At 36.2% G+C, this 20,241-nt stretch overlaps 1 protein-coding gene across 1 annotated transcript; it reads right to left on the bottom strand.

Annotated features, from left to right (window-relative positions):
- Nucleotides 1-5,039: 5,039 nt before the first annotated feature.
- Nucleotides 5,040-15,795, bottom strand: LOC122654129. Its single transcript, XM_043848106.1, has 8 exons — nt 15,738-15,795; nt 15,474-15,550; nt 15,239-15,340; nt 15,012-15,095; nt 14,776-14,909; nt 14,594-14,672; nt 14,440-14,506; nt 5,040-6,080 (listed from the first exon to the last, which is right to left on the bottom strand). The coding sequence occupies exons 1-8, from the start codon at nt 15,793-15,795 to the stop codon at nt 5,197-5,199; spliced, it is 1,485 nt and encodes a 494-aa protein (XP_043704041.1). The 3' UTR covers nt 5,040-5,196.
- Nucleotides 15,796-20,241: the final 4,446 nt, after the last annotated feature.

Here is a 20,241-nt window from a genome sequence, read left to right as displayed (position 1 = left end):
AATTCGTAATCAAACCATTTATTAAACAATTTCATGTTTTAACTTAAAAGTTAAATTCGATTTCGATTTGATTTTAACACCCTTATCTCAAACCATGCTCAAAACTCGAGTCAGTTTCATTTTACACATTTTCCAAGGCTTATTTTGTAACTTGTACTCGGATTTTGTACTTGAAAATCCACCAGCAGATCAAATGATTTAAATCCCTTTTTTTGGGGTGCTAGGTCCGGGGGCTGACAAGGACCCACCGGACACTGATTTCTGTTTGCAAGAAATGAATTGAAAAAAAAAAAAATCAAAAAATTTTAATTCGAAGGGTAGAGAAATAATTCGAAGGGTAGAGAAATACATAAATCAATCAAATCATTGTTTGTTTCTTCTTCCCAGTTATAATATTTTGCTTTTCATAAAAAAAATTAATAATAAATCAATTGTGTGATTTTTGCCTTATGGGAGGAATCTTCCTTATATTAGTCATGTTCATTTTTTTCTATCCATTTTTTGTCGGCCAAACATAACCTAAGGTGGGGTAAGTGGGTCAAGCTCTTCACTTTCCTTAAGTTTACTCTAGACCCAACTATCAAAGCAATTGTTTATTTTTTTTTGATAAAGAAAAATTTTATTAAAGAACTAGACAAGCAATTACAAGGACACCTATTACACAAATCCAAGAGCCAAAAGGTGAAAATAGACCAATCTATTTTACTTATCAAAGATAGAGCCTTTCTAATTAGGACGTCAGCGACATGGTTCGTTTTTCTAAAAACCCACTTAAAGGAAATAGCCCCAACACGGGGAATAAGGTCCCAAATGGCCAAATATCCAGCATTATGTTTGCCGCTGCTAGGGGGGGGGGTGCAGAGAGGAGTCATTCGGAAGGGCTATGAGGCAAGAGTTATCTGACTCCTAAGCACTGACCACTGAAATAGATGCTCATCCCTATTTTTTTTTTTTGGTTAAAATCACTTTTTTCTCTCTTTCACATGATTAATGATTGCGCTCTTCATGCTTCTTGCTATAAATCCTATTCTTCATCATGGACTCTTGCGCACCGTACCGCATACGACAAGATAATTATTTTACCCTCCTCCTCAAAAATAAAAATTTTGGACTTTTAACCACAGTTTGAAACTAATTATTATCTTCTTCAATTCCTCAATGGTGCAATGAGGTTGACCCTTGGTGAGCTTATTGTTCCAGTTTTTTTTACAAACTCAGCATCATTAGATGTCGTGCCTAACAAGTGTTGATCTCTCCGCCCCAAACTGCACCGCAGTGCACTATTGAGGAATTGGAGAGGATTTTTTTTCCACTTTAAAGCTCTATATTATTGATCAATCTCTTGTTACTTCATCATGAACGACCTGGGTTCAATCGGCAGGAACAAATATTGAATAGATGAAAAACTGGTCCAATTGCTTCAAATGTTACTCTAACAAATAATATATTAAAGGCAAGAGGTCGTTGTTTGGTTGTGTAGTGCCTGCACCAACATGGGCCAATGAGAACCCACATAGGAGCACCAACTTACATGTAGTTTTTTATTTCATGGGGAGGAGGGTGGTACTTTCGCATATTCTTGTGGTACAAGATCCACGCGATCAGGTAGCATTCTTTTTCCCATATTAAATATCATAAAATCATTTCACAATGTTGGAGGGTTCAACCCAAAACCTTAAAAGGCATTTTGTGAAGAGAATTCTTCATATATATGAAGGCATTAAGAACTTGAATAACCCATGTGATGACTATGCCATCCCTGTACACGTAGAAAGACAGAGGAAAAGAATTCATAGTGCCATATAGAGGGCTAGTTTACACATGGATTAGCCATGTGTCCAGTTTAGGATTCCATCTCACCTATATTTTCAATGGTCAAATTACACTTGTATAATTTAATTTTTTTAAAAAAAATTAGAACTTTTAATATCTTCATATTGGATTGAAATGAAATTTTATTAGATCAATAATGAATAATTGACCTTAAAATTTGAGTGTCCCTTAGAGAGAGGATGATGTGGAAAACTTTAATATAAGCTTCTCTCAATAGGGCCTTGACGATAACTTTGCCTGCCGAATAAGTTGAATGAGACCCAAACCAGGTTCTCTTACTTGTTTTAAAGGTCAGATCTTCCAAATACTAGGTGACCTAAAACCCATTAAAAGTGTCTAGAAAGTTGGGTGGTCCCAACTCCCAACCTAAGTTGACTGGCTCAGACCAGTTGAACCAAAGAGAAAAAGGGCGCACAATCCCAAGTCTAATTGGGTAATTGTAGGCCCCGCATACAATCTGAACTTTTGAGAAAAAGAACTTTCAAGCCAATACAACTCTTTTTCTATAGAAGTTTCTAGTAAGAATTGAATTAAATTAAATTATTGGATAAGTCTTCTCCTTAGGTTGGCCAGTTGATGAGTTTTTTTTTTTTTTAAGTTTTTAAACCTAAATTATTCATTAATATCAAAAATAAAATACCAATTTCATTCCAGAAGTCAAACACTCCACCCACCTAAGTCAATCCATTTTATGCTTATTATTAATTAAAATCCAAAGATAATGATAATTACGTGACACCTTAGCTAAAGCTAACCCATAAAATGACAAATCTCTTCTTGATTTACACTTCACACTAACCACAGAAGGATTGATGTTTAGCCTTCAAGAATGATTTAACTTTTTTAATTTGGCTATTACATACTTACAGATTTAGGTTACCTTCTATGATGACTCTCTGCAGCAGTAAAGGCCACATAACAAGAAAAGTAAACTCTTTTTATTTGTTTTTTATTGGAAAGGTTTTGCTGTGTAACCACGGCTGGTTACAATGAGACATAATTGCCTTTTAGTTCAATGACATCATATTGTGATGAGATTTTCTCTCTAGTTACATATCTCAAAGTGTCAAATAATTTAAAATCTTGTTTACTAAAAAAATAATTTATAATTTTTTTTTTTTTATTTTTTTAAAAGTAACACATAATTTTTTTCAATGGGATATATATTGTCATTTCACATATATACTTAAAAAATATGTATGGCAATGATAACTTTTTATAATGACATAATATGTTATTTTTAAATTATTTTAAAAAAAATACTTTTACATTTTTTATTTAAAAATTTTAATTTAAAGAAGTGTCAAATTTTAAATACACATATAGAAGTGTCATTTAGAAAGTCTCGAGTTCCAAAGGGCCAATCCGAGAATCGTCCCAATTCCAAACTAGGATCTAATCATGTTTAATAATTAGACAGTCTAATTTCGGTTCCTTGACGGTTATGGGCATTTAAACACATGGATTTAGTGCATGATATCAGATTTTGTATTAACCATCTCAGAAACTGATACGTTATCGATACAAATTACCAAACAGTTTTGCCCTTGGTTTTCCTAAAAACTAGGTTTTTTGATAGTTTTAAACCCCCCCCAATCCATATTGTTCCTCCAAACGAGATCAACCAAGTATTGAGATCGACCTAAGCCGATACAGGTATAGATCATCTGATGTGGCTGATCCAATACCGATACTTCAAACCATGCTTAAACACTCAAATAAATTCACAATTCCTAAATATACAAATAACTTCCCAACTATACAAATAATCAAACATCAACAACTTACTTTTTCTTAATAATTACCAGATAACCCTTACAAATCATAAGTGAAAAAAAAAACACTATTAGGTCGCACACCCCTGCACCTAGACACAGGGCCACGTGAAATGATCGTCGCACCCTTAGGCTTTTCAACCTTTTCATAGGGCGCGACAATAATTTTCATGTGGCCTAGTGTCTAGGCACACGGGCCATGCGCCACACACAATTAGTTAGCGTTCTTTCTCCCATTACAATAATTAAGTATTACCTAAAATTAAATATGTATCTTAAAGGGTCTTGGTGGTTCCAATTTTAACTAGTTCTTTATTAGGCTTTTGATACTTGAACCATTGGAACCACTCTCATAAACTTCCCATTCAACAATGAGAAAAGTTAGTTTGAATTTCGGGCTGATGTTCTTTGTGCCACAACGCAGCTTGTGCCCAGACACATGGGATGGGTATTCAACGGGGGTAGGGTAATCATTTCATCAATTTTTTGATGGTTTCTACTTTATCCTATTCTATGGGAGATGGGAGATGTGAACTAAGACACTTGAACCCAATACCTCCTAGTAGCAATGGGCTTCCGCACACCGCATGCTGCCAAATTGACACCCTTAATCTTATCAAGTCCAAAAGGGTTCCGAGTTTTAACAAATGGGTTAGACAGTTTCCAATTTCGGTCCCAAATTGTCACCTTAATCTTATCAACTCCACATAACATGACGGATATTCATTTATTTTTTCAATAAAGAAAAAAAAAAAATCTCAACCTTAATTAACTGTCAAATTCAACTAGATTAGAGACAAACTCAATTGTTTAAAATAATTTTAATCCATGATGTATACCGCATATAAGAATAAGAATAACAGGGGAATCCCAGATTCCAAGTTTCTCATCAAATTACAGAAGAAAATTATTAAACTATTAGGCCTTTGGATGTAATCCTTCATCATCTGTGCTGATGCTCCCCATATTTTCATTTTCACACCTCACAACTCTAACCCTGAGTTTTTCTTGCCACCTTCTAAAAGTTTCTAACCCCCAAATTATCCAATCCCAAGGTCCTACAATCCAGAAGAAACAAATGAGAAAGAAAGGAAATCCATCCCCAAAAGCAAAACAAATGTAAACGGAGAGAACCATGCCACCCTTCTTCCCTTAAAGAAGAAAAAATTAATTTGAGAAAGGGAAAGAATATCAATCTCAATCTGAATCCTCATTGTGTTTTCCACTAACTAATAACTATACACAAATCATACACTCTGCATATAATTTTCAACTTAAATTCTTCATTCATAATATGAATTCTGCAATTACAACAAATAGTAATTTGGTATTTCAAATTTTGTGTTTTTTGTACCGATACAGAGAAAATCTCTTCCAAACCAATCACCCCTCCCCAAATTTTTATTAAATCCAAGAACCGACTTGAATTTCTGGAATCCATGGATATCAAGACTCTTATAATGAAAAGAACAGTTTTGATCAGTGATGATTGATCGGAGTTTCCACACCCAACTCCTGTGAAAATCGTAAATAATAAATTGCTTACAAAAAAAATATGAAAGAACAAATTAAGACACACCCGTATGCTCTAAAATGGATGGAGACTCCTGCTGCTCGCACCATTCCCGTTCGCGAATAAACCAACCAGTTCTTGTCTGTAAGGAAGATATGACCGTCGACGATCTTCCACCTTTAGAGCTCTGTAACGAACGTAATGAATCTCGTGAGCCGATACTGCTTCGCTGGATCCTCCCTTGCTCTTCACTTTCCCCTTCGCAGCGGCGACTTTAACTTGGCCGGGAACAGAGTTGCTCCTCTCCTTTGGTTGTTGTTGTTGTTGGTGGTGGTGGTGGTGGTGAGAAGATTTGTCGTTCTCCACCCTGTCAGCCGCTTTTTCAGTTTTGTCATTCCTCTTCATCATCAAAGTCTTTGAAGGAGACAGGAAAACGTAGGTATCCATACCCTCGCTGTTGCTACGGTAGAGGAGATCTCTGATCTTCCAGGTTCGCTTTGAGAATCCGGTGGAGTTGCTCTTCTTACATGTCTCTGGAGATGGTTCGACAGGTTTCGGAGTCCAAACGCAGTAAGTTCCGTCAGGAACACTTTCGAGTTCGTCGGCTTCAGAGGAAGAGGAAGACGGAGGGTCATCGTTGTTGCGCTCCTCGATCATGAGTTTTCTGAGAGGGTGACGATGAGACGAGCGATTTTTCGGAGGCTTGGAATCATAGTCGTGACCGTCGGCGATGAGAGGTTTCCGGTTGAAAATAGGGAAGATCGGCCGAATCTGGCCGTTATAGAAAATCTCATCGGCAGTTTTCGGTGACAAATCAGGATCTCTGCCGAAAACAGGGAATTCGAAGTCATCGCCATCGTCCTCGTTCTCTTCTTGTTTCTGCTCTTGAGGAGGAAGAGGAAGTTCATCGATTAAGCTCTGCGAGAGCGTAGGAGTAGGGTGAAGCTCTTCTTCTTCATCTTCATCTTCCTCTTCGTATCCTTCCTCTTCTACTTCATAATCTTCTTCGTCTTCTTGGGAGGACTCATGGATGAACTCTTCGGTGACTTTGGCTGCGATCTCTGCAAGCCTGTTATTAGAGTAGCTGTTGAAGCTCGGAGAATCGAAGGGAAGCGAAGTCTCCACCATAGCCTGCATTTTTAGTCAAATTTAATTTCTTCTCGACACCTCCCTATGTTCTTCTCGCACAGAATCTCTAAAGCCTTCTCTCTTCTTCTTCTTCGATTTGATTTTTGTTGTTTCCTGCTTTTTCACGGTCGAGTGTGAGAGAGAGAGAGGAACTGGAATGAGAACTTTCCTTTATTTATATCAACACATGAGACTATGAGAGAGAGACACAGAGGGGTATGTCCCCCTCGCGCGTTTAAAGAATACAAATGGACAAAGACAATCTCAAGTTCAGGAAGGGCCGTAGGAAGACGAGAGAGAAAGTTTGGTACGAGGGGTAAGTGGTGGGCCAGCACTGTAAGTCTGTAACCGTGGAGGCCCATTTTTCATTTTCTTTTTTGTATTTAAGTTAATTTATCTGAAATTTGAAAGCGAATCATGGCCGTTGACGATATTAATATTCTAATCGTATATATAGGGTTAAATCTCATTTATTTATTATTATTATTTTTTGAGAATACGGAACGTTGGATGCAATTAGGTTGGCCGAAACATCTTACAGTACACGAGACAAGTCAAGAACGAGTCCTAGATACGCGGGGTGGAAGGTTGGTAATTGTATTCTCACGTGAGACATTCTAACACGCGTGTTTACTTTAAAAAACAAAACACGTGCGTGTGCATTGTGATTTGTGAATTGTGAATGTGAAGATGTTTCGGCCAACCTAATTGCAAGAAGGTTCCATTCCATTAACCGGTTGGTCTTGGTCGGTTTTCATAGAATTTAATCATTCCTCATCTTTACTAACGGGTTGGTTCAGATCCGATCTATCAATGCGGGCCAATTTTTTACATCCCTAAATTTAACTGTCTTTTGTTTGGATCCGGCTCGTTTCCAAACATCTTGACGTGCTGGCGTGTGGATAGAGGCCTCTCCAATCACACGATGTGCGTTACATACCGTGTCGCGTAGGAGAGGAGTCCAATCCCTTTTGCCACCTGAGTTGATAATTGAATTCCTCTCCAAGAAGCTCAGCACCCAAGGAGTTCCTAGGGGGCATCCAACAATTGTGCTATGCTGCATACATCTCAATGATGCTCCTGAAGAGGAGCCAGATTTGGATCATCTTCAACTACTTGGTCGTCCAACTCCTCTCCAACCACCCATCCAACGGTTATAAGGATTGAACACACAACTCAACATCTATCAATACCTAGGGATGCATGTCTAAATCCTCCCACTATTAGATGGGTAGTTGAAAAAGAGTTGAAGTTGGATGGAGAGGATCTTTTTCCACCGGATCCAAATAAGCATCCTTCTTGCAGGACTCCATAAGAATCAACCCTGCCTACAATAATTTAAGGCGGACGGCTGAGATTAAAGTGAAGATTTAAAAATCATTCGGTTAGGTAGGAGGGATTGTCCGTTGTAGATTCTATTTCGTATTAAAAGTAGGGAATATTTCATGAATCTTGTTGTTGAGAAGTAAAAACCCGAGTTAAGAGTTCCGAGTCCGACGGGCGAGGGACAATGGGGCTTCTTAGTTGGAGAAGAAAGGGGAATTTTGTGTACATGCCTGACACGACGTGACGTTACGTTGTTCACCTAAAGCCCCTATTTGCCTATTAACCTCCGAAAACGGAAGCAACCCACCTCCCTCACTTCAAGCGTTGACACTGGACAGCTTTGGGCCTTTTTCTTTTTTTTCTTTTTTTTCTTTTTTGTGTTTTCTCTCTCAAAGAGAAACCACGTAAGCGGACGTTAGGAAGCGTAAGATATATGACTTAATGATGATTAACCCCTTGGCTTGCCCTGAATCATGTAATTATGTATTAATGTAATCATCTCCATTCCATACTCCTAATCATATTCCCTTATTTCGCAAGTACCAATTATATTACATTAATTTAATTTTAAGGGCCATAGAAAGACTTAATTATTGACATAAGTCAACCTTTCAGATCCGCGGTATGGTCCACGACCACTCCTGTCACTGTAGAGATATCATTGATATACATAAAAGCAGGGTTCGTGGGTTGTTGTGGGATCCACTATAGATTGTATTGTTTTGTTTCATCCATGAGTTTAGTGTACGGTATTGGATCGAATATTGGTCATTTTCAAATCGATATGATATTGATATGGTATTGACATAGATCAGCTGTATTGGAATTTTAACATATTACCATCTTTATTGATCGTTGGATGGGATGGGAAACATCTCAAACGTTCAATCCATCCGCCGATGTATCTCTCTCCCTCTACCACCATTGCACCTAGTGCCATTACATTTCCCCCTCTTTCTCCCATTCTCCATTGCAACCAATCGCACTAAATTTCTCTCTCCCATGATCCCAAGCCACCCCACCCCTTGCCCCTCCCTCCATGCCAGCCATCCCTGCCTCCGCTGGCCACCCCAACTGCACCTCATTGCCTTGGACATGGGTAACCTTCTAAGTTGTAAATAAGAAACCCCTTGAGCGTTGTAGAGGCTCTTCGCCTAAGAAAGATAGATAATGAGTCTCATCTTTTTTGCAAGTCCCTTGCAATCATTTAGACTTTAGGCTCTCTAAACCTGAGCCTAGCCTATCCCAACGTATATTGAGGGTACATTGTTCTTACCCATTAAAGGGGTAGTGGCGATGTGACGTGAATTGAGACATGTTTCTAGGTGGCGATTCTTTGTCATTAAGATCTTAAACCTCTTTTCGTAATGGGTCTAACCGTCGTTTATCCTCATAGTAGTGGTGGAAAAATCATGAATGTTGTATCGACAATAATTACGAAAGTTTGCAATGTATTCCATTTCATCCAATAGTCAATATGATACTAACATATAAGATTCGATTACACTCCGTTGGTATGTATATCATTTTCCCTAATTTATATTTATATTTGGATTTTTTTTTTGGGGTAGAGTTACCTTTGGTTTATGGTTCATGATTTATTTTTTAATGAATAAGATTTGATAAGGTATCTAAGGTCCTCGAGTTATAAGGTTTAAGAAAATGACTAATGTGTGACAATTCTACTCATTATTACCAGTGAACACATGGATTGGCTAAAATTTTGATCAAGATTGATCTCTATTGATTGTGGCACATTATGTATGTCTTTTGGGCCGAAACATGCCACATGGGTCAAGCGTGATGTGCCAATATGGCCACAAAAATTTGAGAACCACCTAACATCTCAAATGGGGAATATTTAAAGTCTTAGTAAATTTTTCGTTATTAAAATTGAAGATATTTTGCATTTTTTTTTTCTAACAACAAACTTATTTACGATAGATAATAATATAATATCACTTGCATACCTTTGCCATATTATCTGATGATTATGAGATTATCTAATGGAAAAAAAAAATCTTGTTATGACTAATATGTCTAAAATAACTTTTAAGAATAAGACAAATAAAAATGTTATAATCTTATTGCAACTAATATTAAAATAATTTTTTATAATAAGAACCCCCCAAAAAATACAAAGTTACAATCTAATTGTAACCAAGGTACAATCTTGTTGTACTAAGAACCCTTAGTTACAACAAGATTGTAACATCTTTTTCTTTTTTTTTTTTTAGCTTGTCTTATTCTCAAAATGATTTTAATCATAGGTGAAAAAAGATTTTGAAAATAAGTGGAAAGTGACCGATGATTATGTTATTTTGTAAAATTGTCATTGTCCATATGAAACGATAAAATTACCCTTGCATTAATAACTTTTGAATAATTATATAAGTTAAAAAAAAGGCTGGTACAATCTTTTACGAAAGGATAAAGTTTTCCTTCACCCATAGCGGGCACTTCACCCACCATCCTAGGGTTCACAAATCCCTCCTAAGGTTTTAGTATGTTCTAAAATACCTTTCCGATACCCATTCCCACCTTCTTCTTTGATTTTCAATTTGTATGTCCATAAGAACCTCATTCCCCTTAAGGTGAAGCATGCTTTGTTCATCTGACAGATTAAGTTTACACTATATCAATTTGAAATGATTTATAGAGAGAGGGATTTAAACATTAGCCGGGTGTATAATGGAATTTTAACACATTACCATCTTTATTGATCATTGGATGGGATGGGAAACATTTCAATCGTTCAATCCATCTGCTTGATGTATTTCTCTCCCTCTACCACCATTGCAACTAGTGCCATTACATTTCCCCCTCTTTCTCCCATTCTCCATTGCAACCAATAGCACTAAATAATTTCTGTCTCCCATGATCCCAAGCCACCCCATCCCTTGCCCCTACCCAGCCCCTCCTTGCCTTTGCCCTGCCCCTCCCTCCATGCCAGCCATCCCTGCCTCCGCTGGCCACCCCGACTGCACCTCACTGCCTTAGACATGGGTAACCTTCTAAGTTGTAAATAAGAAACCCCTTGGGGGTTGTAGAGGTTCTTCGAATATCTCTAGTCCCTACTAAAAGTCCCTAAGAAAGATAGAGAATGAGTCTCATCTTTTTTGCAAGTCCCTTGCGGTCATTTAGACTTTAGGCCCTCTAAACCTGAGCCTAGCCTATTCCAACGTATATTGAGGGTACATTGGGGTATTGGTGAAATGACATGAATTGGAGCATGCTTCTAGGTGGCGATTCATTGTCATTAAGACTTTAAACCTCTTTTCGTAATGGGTCTGACAGCCATTTGTCCTCATAGTAATGATGGAAAAATCATGAATGTTGTATCGATAATAATTACGAAAATTTGCAATGTATTTCATTTCATCCAATGATCAATATGATATTAACATATAAGATTCGATTACACTCCATTGGTGTGTACATCATTTTCCCTAATTTATATTTATATTTGGGGTAGGGAATTACCTTTTGTTTATGGTTCATTCCATACGATTTGAAATGATTTATTTTTTAATTAATAAAATTTGATAAGGTATCTAAGGTCCTCGAGTTATAAGGCTTAAGAAAATGACTGATGTGTGACAATTCTACTCATTATTGACAGTGAAACACGTGGATTGGCTAAAATTTTGGTCAAGATTCATCTCTATTGATTGTGCCACATTATGCATGTCCTTTGGGCCGAAACATGCCACATGGGTCATGGGTGATGTGTCAATATGGTCACAAAAATTTGAGAACTAACAAACATGTCAAACTTTTCGTTATTAAAATTGAAGATATTTTGCATTTTTTTTTTTCAACAACAAACTTATTTACGATGGATAGTATCACTTTGATACCTTTGCCATATTATCCGGATGATTATCTAATGGAAAAAATCTTGTTTAACTAATATGATTAAAATTTCATAAAAATAAAAAAAAATTTAATATGACTAAAATAATTTTTGAGAATAAGACAAGAAAAAAAAAATAAAAAATCGAAAGGTTATAATCTTGTTGTAATTAATATTAAAATAATTTTTTATAATAAGGCCAAAAAAAAAAGAAAGTTACAATCTAATTGTAACATTTTTTTTTTATATATATATTTTTGCTTGTTAAACTTATTTAGGATGGATAATATCACTTGCATACCTTTACCATATCATCTAATGATTATTTAAAAAAAAAACTCTTGTTATAACTAACATGACTAAATGACTTTTTGAGAATAAGACAAGTAAAAATAAATAAATAAATAAAAAGATTATAATCTTGTTGTAACTAATATTAAAATAATTTTTGCTAATAAGACCCCAAAAAAAAAAGTTACAATCTAATTGTAACCAAGGTACAATCTTCTTGTACTAATAACAAGATTGTAACAATTTTTTTTGCTTGTCTTATTCTCAAAAGTGATTTTAATCATAGGAGAAAAATGATTTTGAAAATAAGTTGAAAGTGATTTATGATTATGTTATATTATTTTGTGAAATTGTCACTGTCCATGTGAAATGACAAGATTACCCTTGCATTAAATAATTTTTGGATAATTATATAAGTTAAAAAAAAGGTACACTCTTTTACAAAAGGATAAAACTTTCCTCCACCCATAGAGGACACTTCACCCACCATCATAGGGTTCATAAACCCCTTTTAAGGTTTTAGTCTGTTCCAAAGTACCTTTCTTAGACCGATTCCCACCCTCTCTCGCCCCTCGGTGAATGGGTTACTTATTGACAACTTCTTGGTTCACTTATTTGGTGACAACAAGATGCACCCTCATCTAATACATTGAAATTTTCAACATATCCTATTTTGGGTAAAGTTCCTGCCATGGTTCTAACTATCGGTATTGTATCACCCGTATCGGGCGATACATACCGGTTTTGTTAGTCATCAATATCAAAACCGTGCCGATACCTTATTGGTAGCACATTACAGACAAGGAGTAAAATGGTCAGAAAACTCATTTTTAAGGAGATTCAGAGGTAATTTTGTCTGATACAGCCGATACAAACCGATACCGTAATGGTATTATATCGATTTTACAAATTATCAATACCCGTTCCAATACCGTGTACTAAAACCTTGATCCCTGCACGCTCATTGTAGGAACCATTTCCCATCCACCCAATACAACCACCAACAATTATCACATGACAACTTTGAAAGCACTCAAAATCTATGTAAAATTTTGGACCTCATGATCAACAGAATCGATGTAAAATTTGTTTGAACAGTCAAATTTTTTGTGGAACTATTTGAATGGTACGATTCTTCTTTATTTTCTCACTTTATAAGGAAACGTACTAAACCCATAATTTATTCCGACATTGATATATACCAAACAGTTTGTGAGACTATGGCTTGTCACTAAGAGTGAACTAAATACAAGCTAAGATTGGTTTTTAGAGTAGAGAAGGAATTCATCTGCGATGGAAATATAGAACTGGAAAAGGTGGACGGTACCACCGAAATTTTATTAATTATAAAAATATAATACAAATCAATGTTCAAGTAAAAATAAAAAATCTGAGGAAAAAAAATAAAAACAGAATATCAAAATCCAAAGAGTTAAACGTGAGCTAGTGTGGTGCAAGAGCTAGAAACTGAAGAATGAATCAAAGCACTTGATATCTCGCTAACAAATCGTCGGTCTTCAGCACTTGAAAATCCAGTAAATGATGCTTCAATCATGAAAAATACTCGATCGGTATCGGTGGGGGGAAGTCCATCATGGCTACGAAATCATACTACAAGTGGAAAAAAAATGAAAACATGTTAGTATAGAGTTTACACACAATTCAACTATATATGTTTCTCCAATTTGAGAAAGAGAGAGAGGTCATTAATTACATTTCTTTGACTATACTTCTCCTTGACTGCAGGTGCGATTATGTCAAATTTGTTCCAGTTGAAGAGACAAAAGAGATGCCCAACACAATGTTGTAGCTCAAATGATTCATACTCTGTATAATATTTCAAAGTGGTCGTCTGTAACAAACAAAAATCATCTTTGGTTAGCCCTTCTATTTTTTTTTTTTTTTTCTCTAGATTTTAACCAACTAGGGGTGACCCACAAGGGGGCCACTAGGGACAGACCCATGAAGGGTCCAGAACAACAACCCACAAGGGGCTAGGAGGGGCCACGAAGGACCAACACTTATTCCAGAAAAGACATGACTTATTGCAAGTGATAGGGGAGGAGGGATCTCAAACATGTGACCAACATACCCCAAACACCGCTACGACCAGTGGTCGATCTTAACCATCAATCCAAAACCGATGTCCTTTTTTTTTTTTGGATGAATTAATCTCTCCATCTTAAAACCGATGTCCTTAGTTTAGCTCCTCTAATTCAATGTGTGATAGGAATGAAAATGTTGATAGATAATTCACATTTCAAAATGTAATTAACATATGTTACTTACCCATGGAGGTGTGTTGGGATATAGTATATATTTTGCCAAGAAGATTGCAGAAGCAGCTATCACTGATGGTGGATAAAAGAGCATGTTGCAGTCATAAAGGGATAGCTCCATAAGAAAGCTAGCTAAGTACTCAAAAAGCACTCCCCAAGATAGCATCTGAAGAAAAACAATAGGTGAAATCAATATTTTTTTTAATAATATAGATGGAGAGAGCGAGAGAGAGAGAGAGAGAGAGAGAGAGAATAAATACAAAACCACTAAGAGTTGTATAAAGAATGCATACCTCCTCAGTTACTTGAGCAGCAAACAAGAATCGCCTATTCATTTTATTAAAACAAATTATTATATAATTTGGGATTATAAATTAAAGCCTAGTATAACATTAAGGAAAAAATATATAAAAGTAATTCATTGTCACCTTAGAAAACATTGAGCTGTTGGGGCTGCTAGTTCAAATTGCAAGCAACTAAGAATAGTTTCTTCCATTTTTATTATCTGCAAATAACATTTTGAAAGATATATCACATGATCTACAAAATTAAAATTTGTAAGGTTTAGTGAAAATGTGAGAGAAACCTGTACCTGTTCTTTGGAGTATGTATACTTGGTTAGATAGAGAACCAATTCCATTGCTGACCCATGACATTCCTCCTCATACTTACTAGAAGAAAAAAAAAACAAAGGAATTGAAGAACTATTATTATTCATATCTCTGAGACATAATTTTGTTTTAATAAAAAATAATATATAGAACATGAACTCACATTGCTATCATTAAGCAACCAATTCCAACTAATTGTAACTGACTCATTTGTATCACAGTGTTGGAAATGTAGCGATCAATACAATTGATAGTTAAATAGAAGGTCTCCGGTGACAGATTACATATTTCACAAGCCTAAATATTATGAAGAAGTAAAATTAATTAGACTAAAAAACATTTTAATAGATTGAAACAACAATATCGATCTTAGTATATATAAAGGCTGATATCGCATACCACCACGATCCAATCGATTAGCACTTCTCGCATATCAGTGTTTATATTCTTTTGAACCCTCTCCATATTAGGTAAATTATTGCCCTATTTAGCCAAATAAAATATTCAATGAGAAGTATTAATTAATAAAATTAGAGGAAAGTTTTCAATTACGGTCGTATAAACCGTGTATGTGAAAGGGTTTCTCACTAACCATTGAATGAGAAAAATAAATAAATAAATGGTACCTCATATTCTTTCCAGTGCTTGTAAATGTCTTCAGCAAGTTCTGGATCATCATAATGATAATCAATATTCACAGCTTCATCATTATTTTCCATCGCCAAGAACTGTAAAAATTAAAATATAATAAAATTATACTTTTCTTTTAAACATCAAAAATAAAAATTTAAAAATAAAATTATCAGGTTATTACCAAATATTATTAGAATTGAATTTTGTGAAAATAAAGCCAAACCATACCTGTTTACAAGATGAAGTTTTCTGCATGTCCGAGAACAACTCTATATCAGCTGGTTGCCATATTTCTGCATGAATATCTTTCACACCAAAAATAATTTAATTAGTGAATCATTCAGCACAGCGGCACGTGCGAAATGACTGACACACCCCTTAGAAAAGCGGAAAGGATCAAAGGTGTACCGGTCATTTCATGCGCGGTTAGCGTTCCTTTTCCCGTAAACATATTTAAAAAAAAAAGACAGAAGAAATACTGATGTAAAATACCTGCTGGAAGTAACCAAAGTAGCGATCTTTCTTCGAATGGATCAAGTGGGTATCCCATAACTTCAGATATGTCCTCTCCTGTTGCTAGAGCTATGATGACACTGGGCTGGTAGATATATATATCACTGGAAAGGAAACAACGACAAAATATATACATATGAGGAAAGATGGATACAGGTAGAATAAAGCTAGGTCATGCAGGGAATGAAATAAGCTGCAGGTTTCCATTAATTGTTAAGCCTACTGGTATATATGGTTAAGCCTTACAAAAAGATCAGTCCACCCCCATGTGTCTAGCGCAGCCTATGCCCCGATACAGATCGAGAACAGTTTCCCATATATAGGGTTGGGCTAGGGTTCTATAAAACCCAACCCTATTGCAACCCTAGTTCAACCGGTGGTGGTTGGATGTCAGTTTTGACATCGATCATCACATTCCACCACTGTTTTTTTAGGTCATGATCGAAGAGAAATTGGGATTGTATGAAAAAAGTAAAGGTTGGGAAAGAAAAATGAAAATTATTATGGTATCTAAAAATGAATTATATTACTCCTCTCAAGTCTAACCTAGTATTTTAAAATACCTAAATTACTCTTCTTTTTTTTATTAACAGAGAAATTGGATTTACTTACATCGATCTCTTACTCTTCCTTCTTCAGTAATTGAAATCTCAACAAAAATTTTGCCGAAATTGGAATTCCAAATTATTGCTGGCCGGGATGTCGATTCACGTACATGGAAGATTTGTTTGCTGATGATCAATCAACCAGCTGCATGTGGGCAAAGTGATGGAATAATATATATAAGTCAAGATGATAGAAGAACTAATATATAGTATATTAATTATTCATAAATATCTCTTCATTCAGACATAAAATTCGTCCTCATATGACAAATATGTATTTCTACTCTCTCTCTCAAGGAGTAGATTAATTAATGATCATAAAAAATCATTCTATCAAACAAATGTGTATCATGGAGTTGTGTTATGAAGAAACATAAATACTTGCATTTGCCTCTGCACGTCGTCGCTCTTGATGATAAGAATGGTTTTCATTAATTAACCAAATGTAACCAATTACATATATATATAGAGAGAGAGAGAGAGCACAGCATACATACAATGCCACATGGCATAACTGACTGAAGACCTTTATAACAGAACACGTGAGTAGTTCCTCACTCCTAAGGAGGTCTATCTCTATATATCGTTCAATTCTCTCTCGCCTTTCCCAAACCACCATATATAGCCACTGCCAGCAACATTTCAGAAAAGGTTGAGCTGCTTACGGTTACGGATCCATGTGGCCATGTGGGGAAAGGAAGTTAGGTATGGTATATATCGGAAAAATTATCACCTTAATTTAACCGTCCGTCAATTTCCTCAATTTCCTCTGATAGAGAGAGGGAGGTGGACCCCACCCGAGTAGTGTGTTTGAGTATAGGATAGGGTGCTCATTTCCACCTCCCTATTAGATGGAATATTGGAGGAAATTGAGGGGATAAATATCCGTATAAATCGAGGTTGAGGTGCTTACGGTTACGGATCGATGTGGGGAAAGGAAGTTAGCTAGGTTAAAGGTATGGTATATATATCGGAAAAATTATCATCTTAATTTGACTGTACGTCAATTTCCTCAATTCCCTCTAATAGAGGGAGGTGGACCCCACTCGAGTAGTGTGTTTGGGCAGGGGATAGGGTGGTCATTTCCACCTCCCTATTAGATGGAATGGAAGAAATTGAAGGGATAAAGATCCGTATAAATCGAGGTTGAGGTGCTTATGGTTATGGATTCATGTGGGAAAAGGAAGTTAGGTTAAATATTTAACCCTTGTTTACTTTAGTTGCGCTTATGCCCCCACAAGAAAGTCAGAGTTCGGTGGATCATTATCCTCTTAGGTTCCCTGTCCAGTACAGTACGTTGTCCGGTTTCTCTCATAGGGGGTGAAAATGACGATCTAACCCATTTTTCGAATACACTTTCTGGGTATGGTTAAGTCGTTATTTTTGCCCTTATGAGAGGAACCAGAAAACCATACCGAGCAGGAAACTTGACAGGAAAAAAATTTGAGTTCGATTCATCTGCACATACCAACAAGTAAACGTACATGTGAGACTGTGAGAGTCAACCACCTATCCTATTTTTGTCATTTACATGGGGAAGAAGGGAGATTAAAATCCGAGAAATAAAGAGTGAGCCCACTTAATATATATATATATTAAAAAAAACCCAAATTTATGTATTCAGATAGCCCAAACCCACTTAATAAAGCCCTTATTTATTAAGTGCATTTGCCAGTGGGTTATTTTCAAAAAAAAAAAAAAAAACTAGTGGGTTATTAAGTGCATACAGGCCAGGCTGAGGACGGATTAGGACCAGGTCAAGATGGTCGGGTTTTTTATTATACCGCTAATGAAATGGATGTCCGGGGGCAGAGGTATCTTTTCATATGGGAAGGAGAGAGATAGACTCATGATTATACTGGTGTAAGCCACACTCCCGGACAGAGTTCTTTTTCCCTAGATTGAAATATCAATTTCTATTAGCATAAGGCTGATGTGGCATTCCAACACATTCCAATTAATCAGTGCTTCACGTATATCGATGCTTTTATTCTTTGGAACCCTCTCGGGATTTTCTCTGGTGAAGAGAATGCCCATGAGTGCCCAATGAAACATCCAACGACTCAGGGTCAAATAAAATATATTAATAAGTGATAAATATTAATAATAAAATTATAACCATTGAGAGAGAAAAAGAAAATAAGTAGTAACTCATATTCTTTACAGTGCCTGAACATGTCTTTAGAAAGTTCCGGATCATCATAACGATAATCAATGTTGACTACTAATTCATCAATTGTTTCTAGAATAAATACTATTTTTTCACTTATGGAATATAACATTCCACAATCTTAAATCATACTCTAGATCAGAAATTATTTGCCAAAATTTTTTGTCTTAACAAGATGGGTTTGGGTATATAATTTAGATATATACTAAGGGTGTCAATTCGATGCGGTATTGATATGGAAAAATGGAATCGTATTCGAGATACAATATCGATATGAAAAAATGATACTATACTTGGTACGGTACGATATCGTTATGAGATGTTAGACTTCGATACCATACTGAATTAACACTCTTAATTATACCTAACAAGTCTCATGATGAGCACACCTTCGAGAGTTGGAGGCAAGAGATTTGTGAAGACATGAAGAGACATTAGGAGAGAGAAAGATCTAATTAGTAGGAAAAACATTAGAAGCGATCTCCATCGCATATAAAAGGCATTTCATCCACTATAAGATCCATGCTAATGAGAACCTTTGAATAATATATTCCGTTGGAGCTGCCAATGCTTTTGATTTCATGTCAAGTAGCTCTAGGAACATATTTAAGTTTGAGATACTGGAGAAAACTAAACTGGCCCCTTGACCCTCTCTCCCCCATTTTCTTTTGTCCTAATTTAACTGTGGACCAATTCTTGGGTTTCCAGGTGACTTAGTTGAGAGGATCGGTCTGCCATGACCGATTCTGATTACGATCGATCCGACCCGTCGATGAAATTTCCAATATGGGTCCGTGTATTGTATGTTTGATAATAAATAATTACATGACTATCCAACTTTCCAACGATCGGACATGACTGATTCAACACCCAAAAAAAACCCTAGAAATTCCCTATTTTTAGGGTTCTTGGCGATTCGACTGTATATGGGATCTGATAGCTTTTCCTCTTTATTTACACCCTTCACTTCATCTTCTGTTTTTTTTAAATTCAAATTTCCTATTATTAGTTTTTACCTGCAGATTAGTTCCTTATTTCTGGATGTGATTGAGGATCGATTCTACAGTTTTTGAGCTCCGATGATTCCGATCTGATTCTGTTTGAAATTGTGAATAATCAATTGCATCCCCAATTCCCGCACGCAAGTATGTCCCGTGAGGATCAAATTAACGAAACACTTTCGGATTTGGGGGAAGATAAGAAAACAAGTATAAAATGTAGGGGTGTCCGACCCTGGGCTGGACTTGGCTTTAACCCTAGCCCAATCCTGACAGCCTTAACCTAAACCCAAACCCAGACCGACTCTGGCAGGGTTTTCCCAAGTCTGGCCCAGTCCTGATTGGCCCTGAATAATGAGCAGCCCATCACAGCCCACTTAACAAAACCCATATTTATATATTAACATAGCCCAAGCCCACTTAACAAAGCCCATATTTATATCTTTACATAACCCAAACCCACTTAACAAAGCCCATATTTATTAGGGTTAAATACGCATTCCCTTAAATGGACCCAATATTCCTCATGCACCCCTAAGATTCTGACAATTCCACACACACCACCTATTTTTCAGCGTAAAACTATACGTAAAGCCCTTCTGAAACCCATAATGCTACTAGAATGATAGGGGAACTGAAAAGTATGTAAAACAGGAGAGAATTAATTAAAGAATTAGTAGGGTTTTAATTGGTTTGATAACAAAGACAGG

This window comes from Telopea speciosissima, chromosome 3 (genome assembly GCF_018873765.1).
Source record: "Telopea speciosissima isolate NSW1024214 ecotype Mountain lineage chromosome 3, Tspe_v1, whole genome shotgun sequence".
In the NCBI taxonomy this organism is placed as follows: Eukaryota; Viridiplantae; Streptophyta; class Magnoliopsida; order Proteales; family Proteaceae; genus Telopea; species Telopea speciosissima.
Note: the sequence above shows the minus strand (reverse complement) of the source record. Positions and strands in the feature narration are given on the sequence as shown.

Excerpts from the sequence above, each read along its gene's own strand:
- LOC122654129 (XM_043848106.1), bottom strand. The coding sequence starts at position 15,795 with ATGGGATACCCACTTGATCCATTCGAAGAAAGATCGCTACTTTGGTTA. Across the intron at positions 15,096-15,238 it reads AGCACTGGAAAGAATATGAG|GGCAATAATTTACCTAATAT; the intron begins GTACCATTTATT and ends TTGGCTAAATAG. Across the intron at positions 14,910-15,011 it reads TAATCGATTGGATCGTGGTG|GCTTGTGAAATATGTAATCT; the intron begins GTATGCGATATC and ends CATAATATTTAG.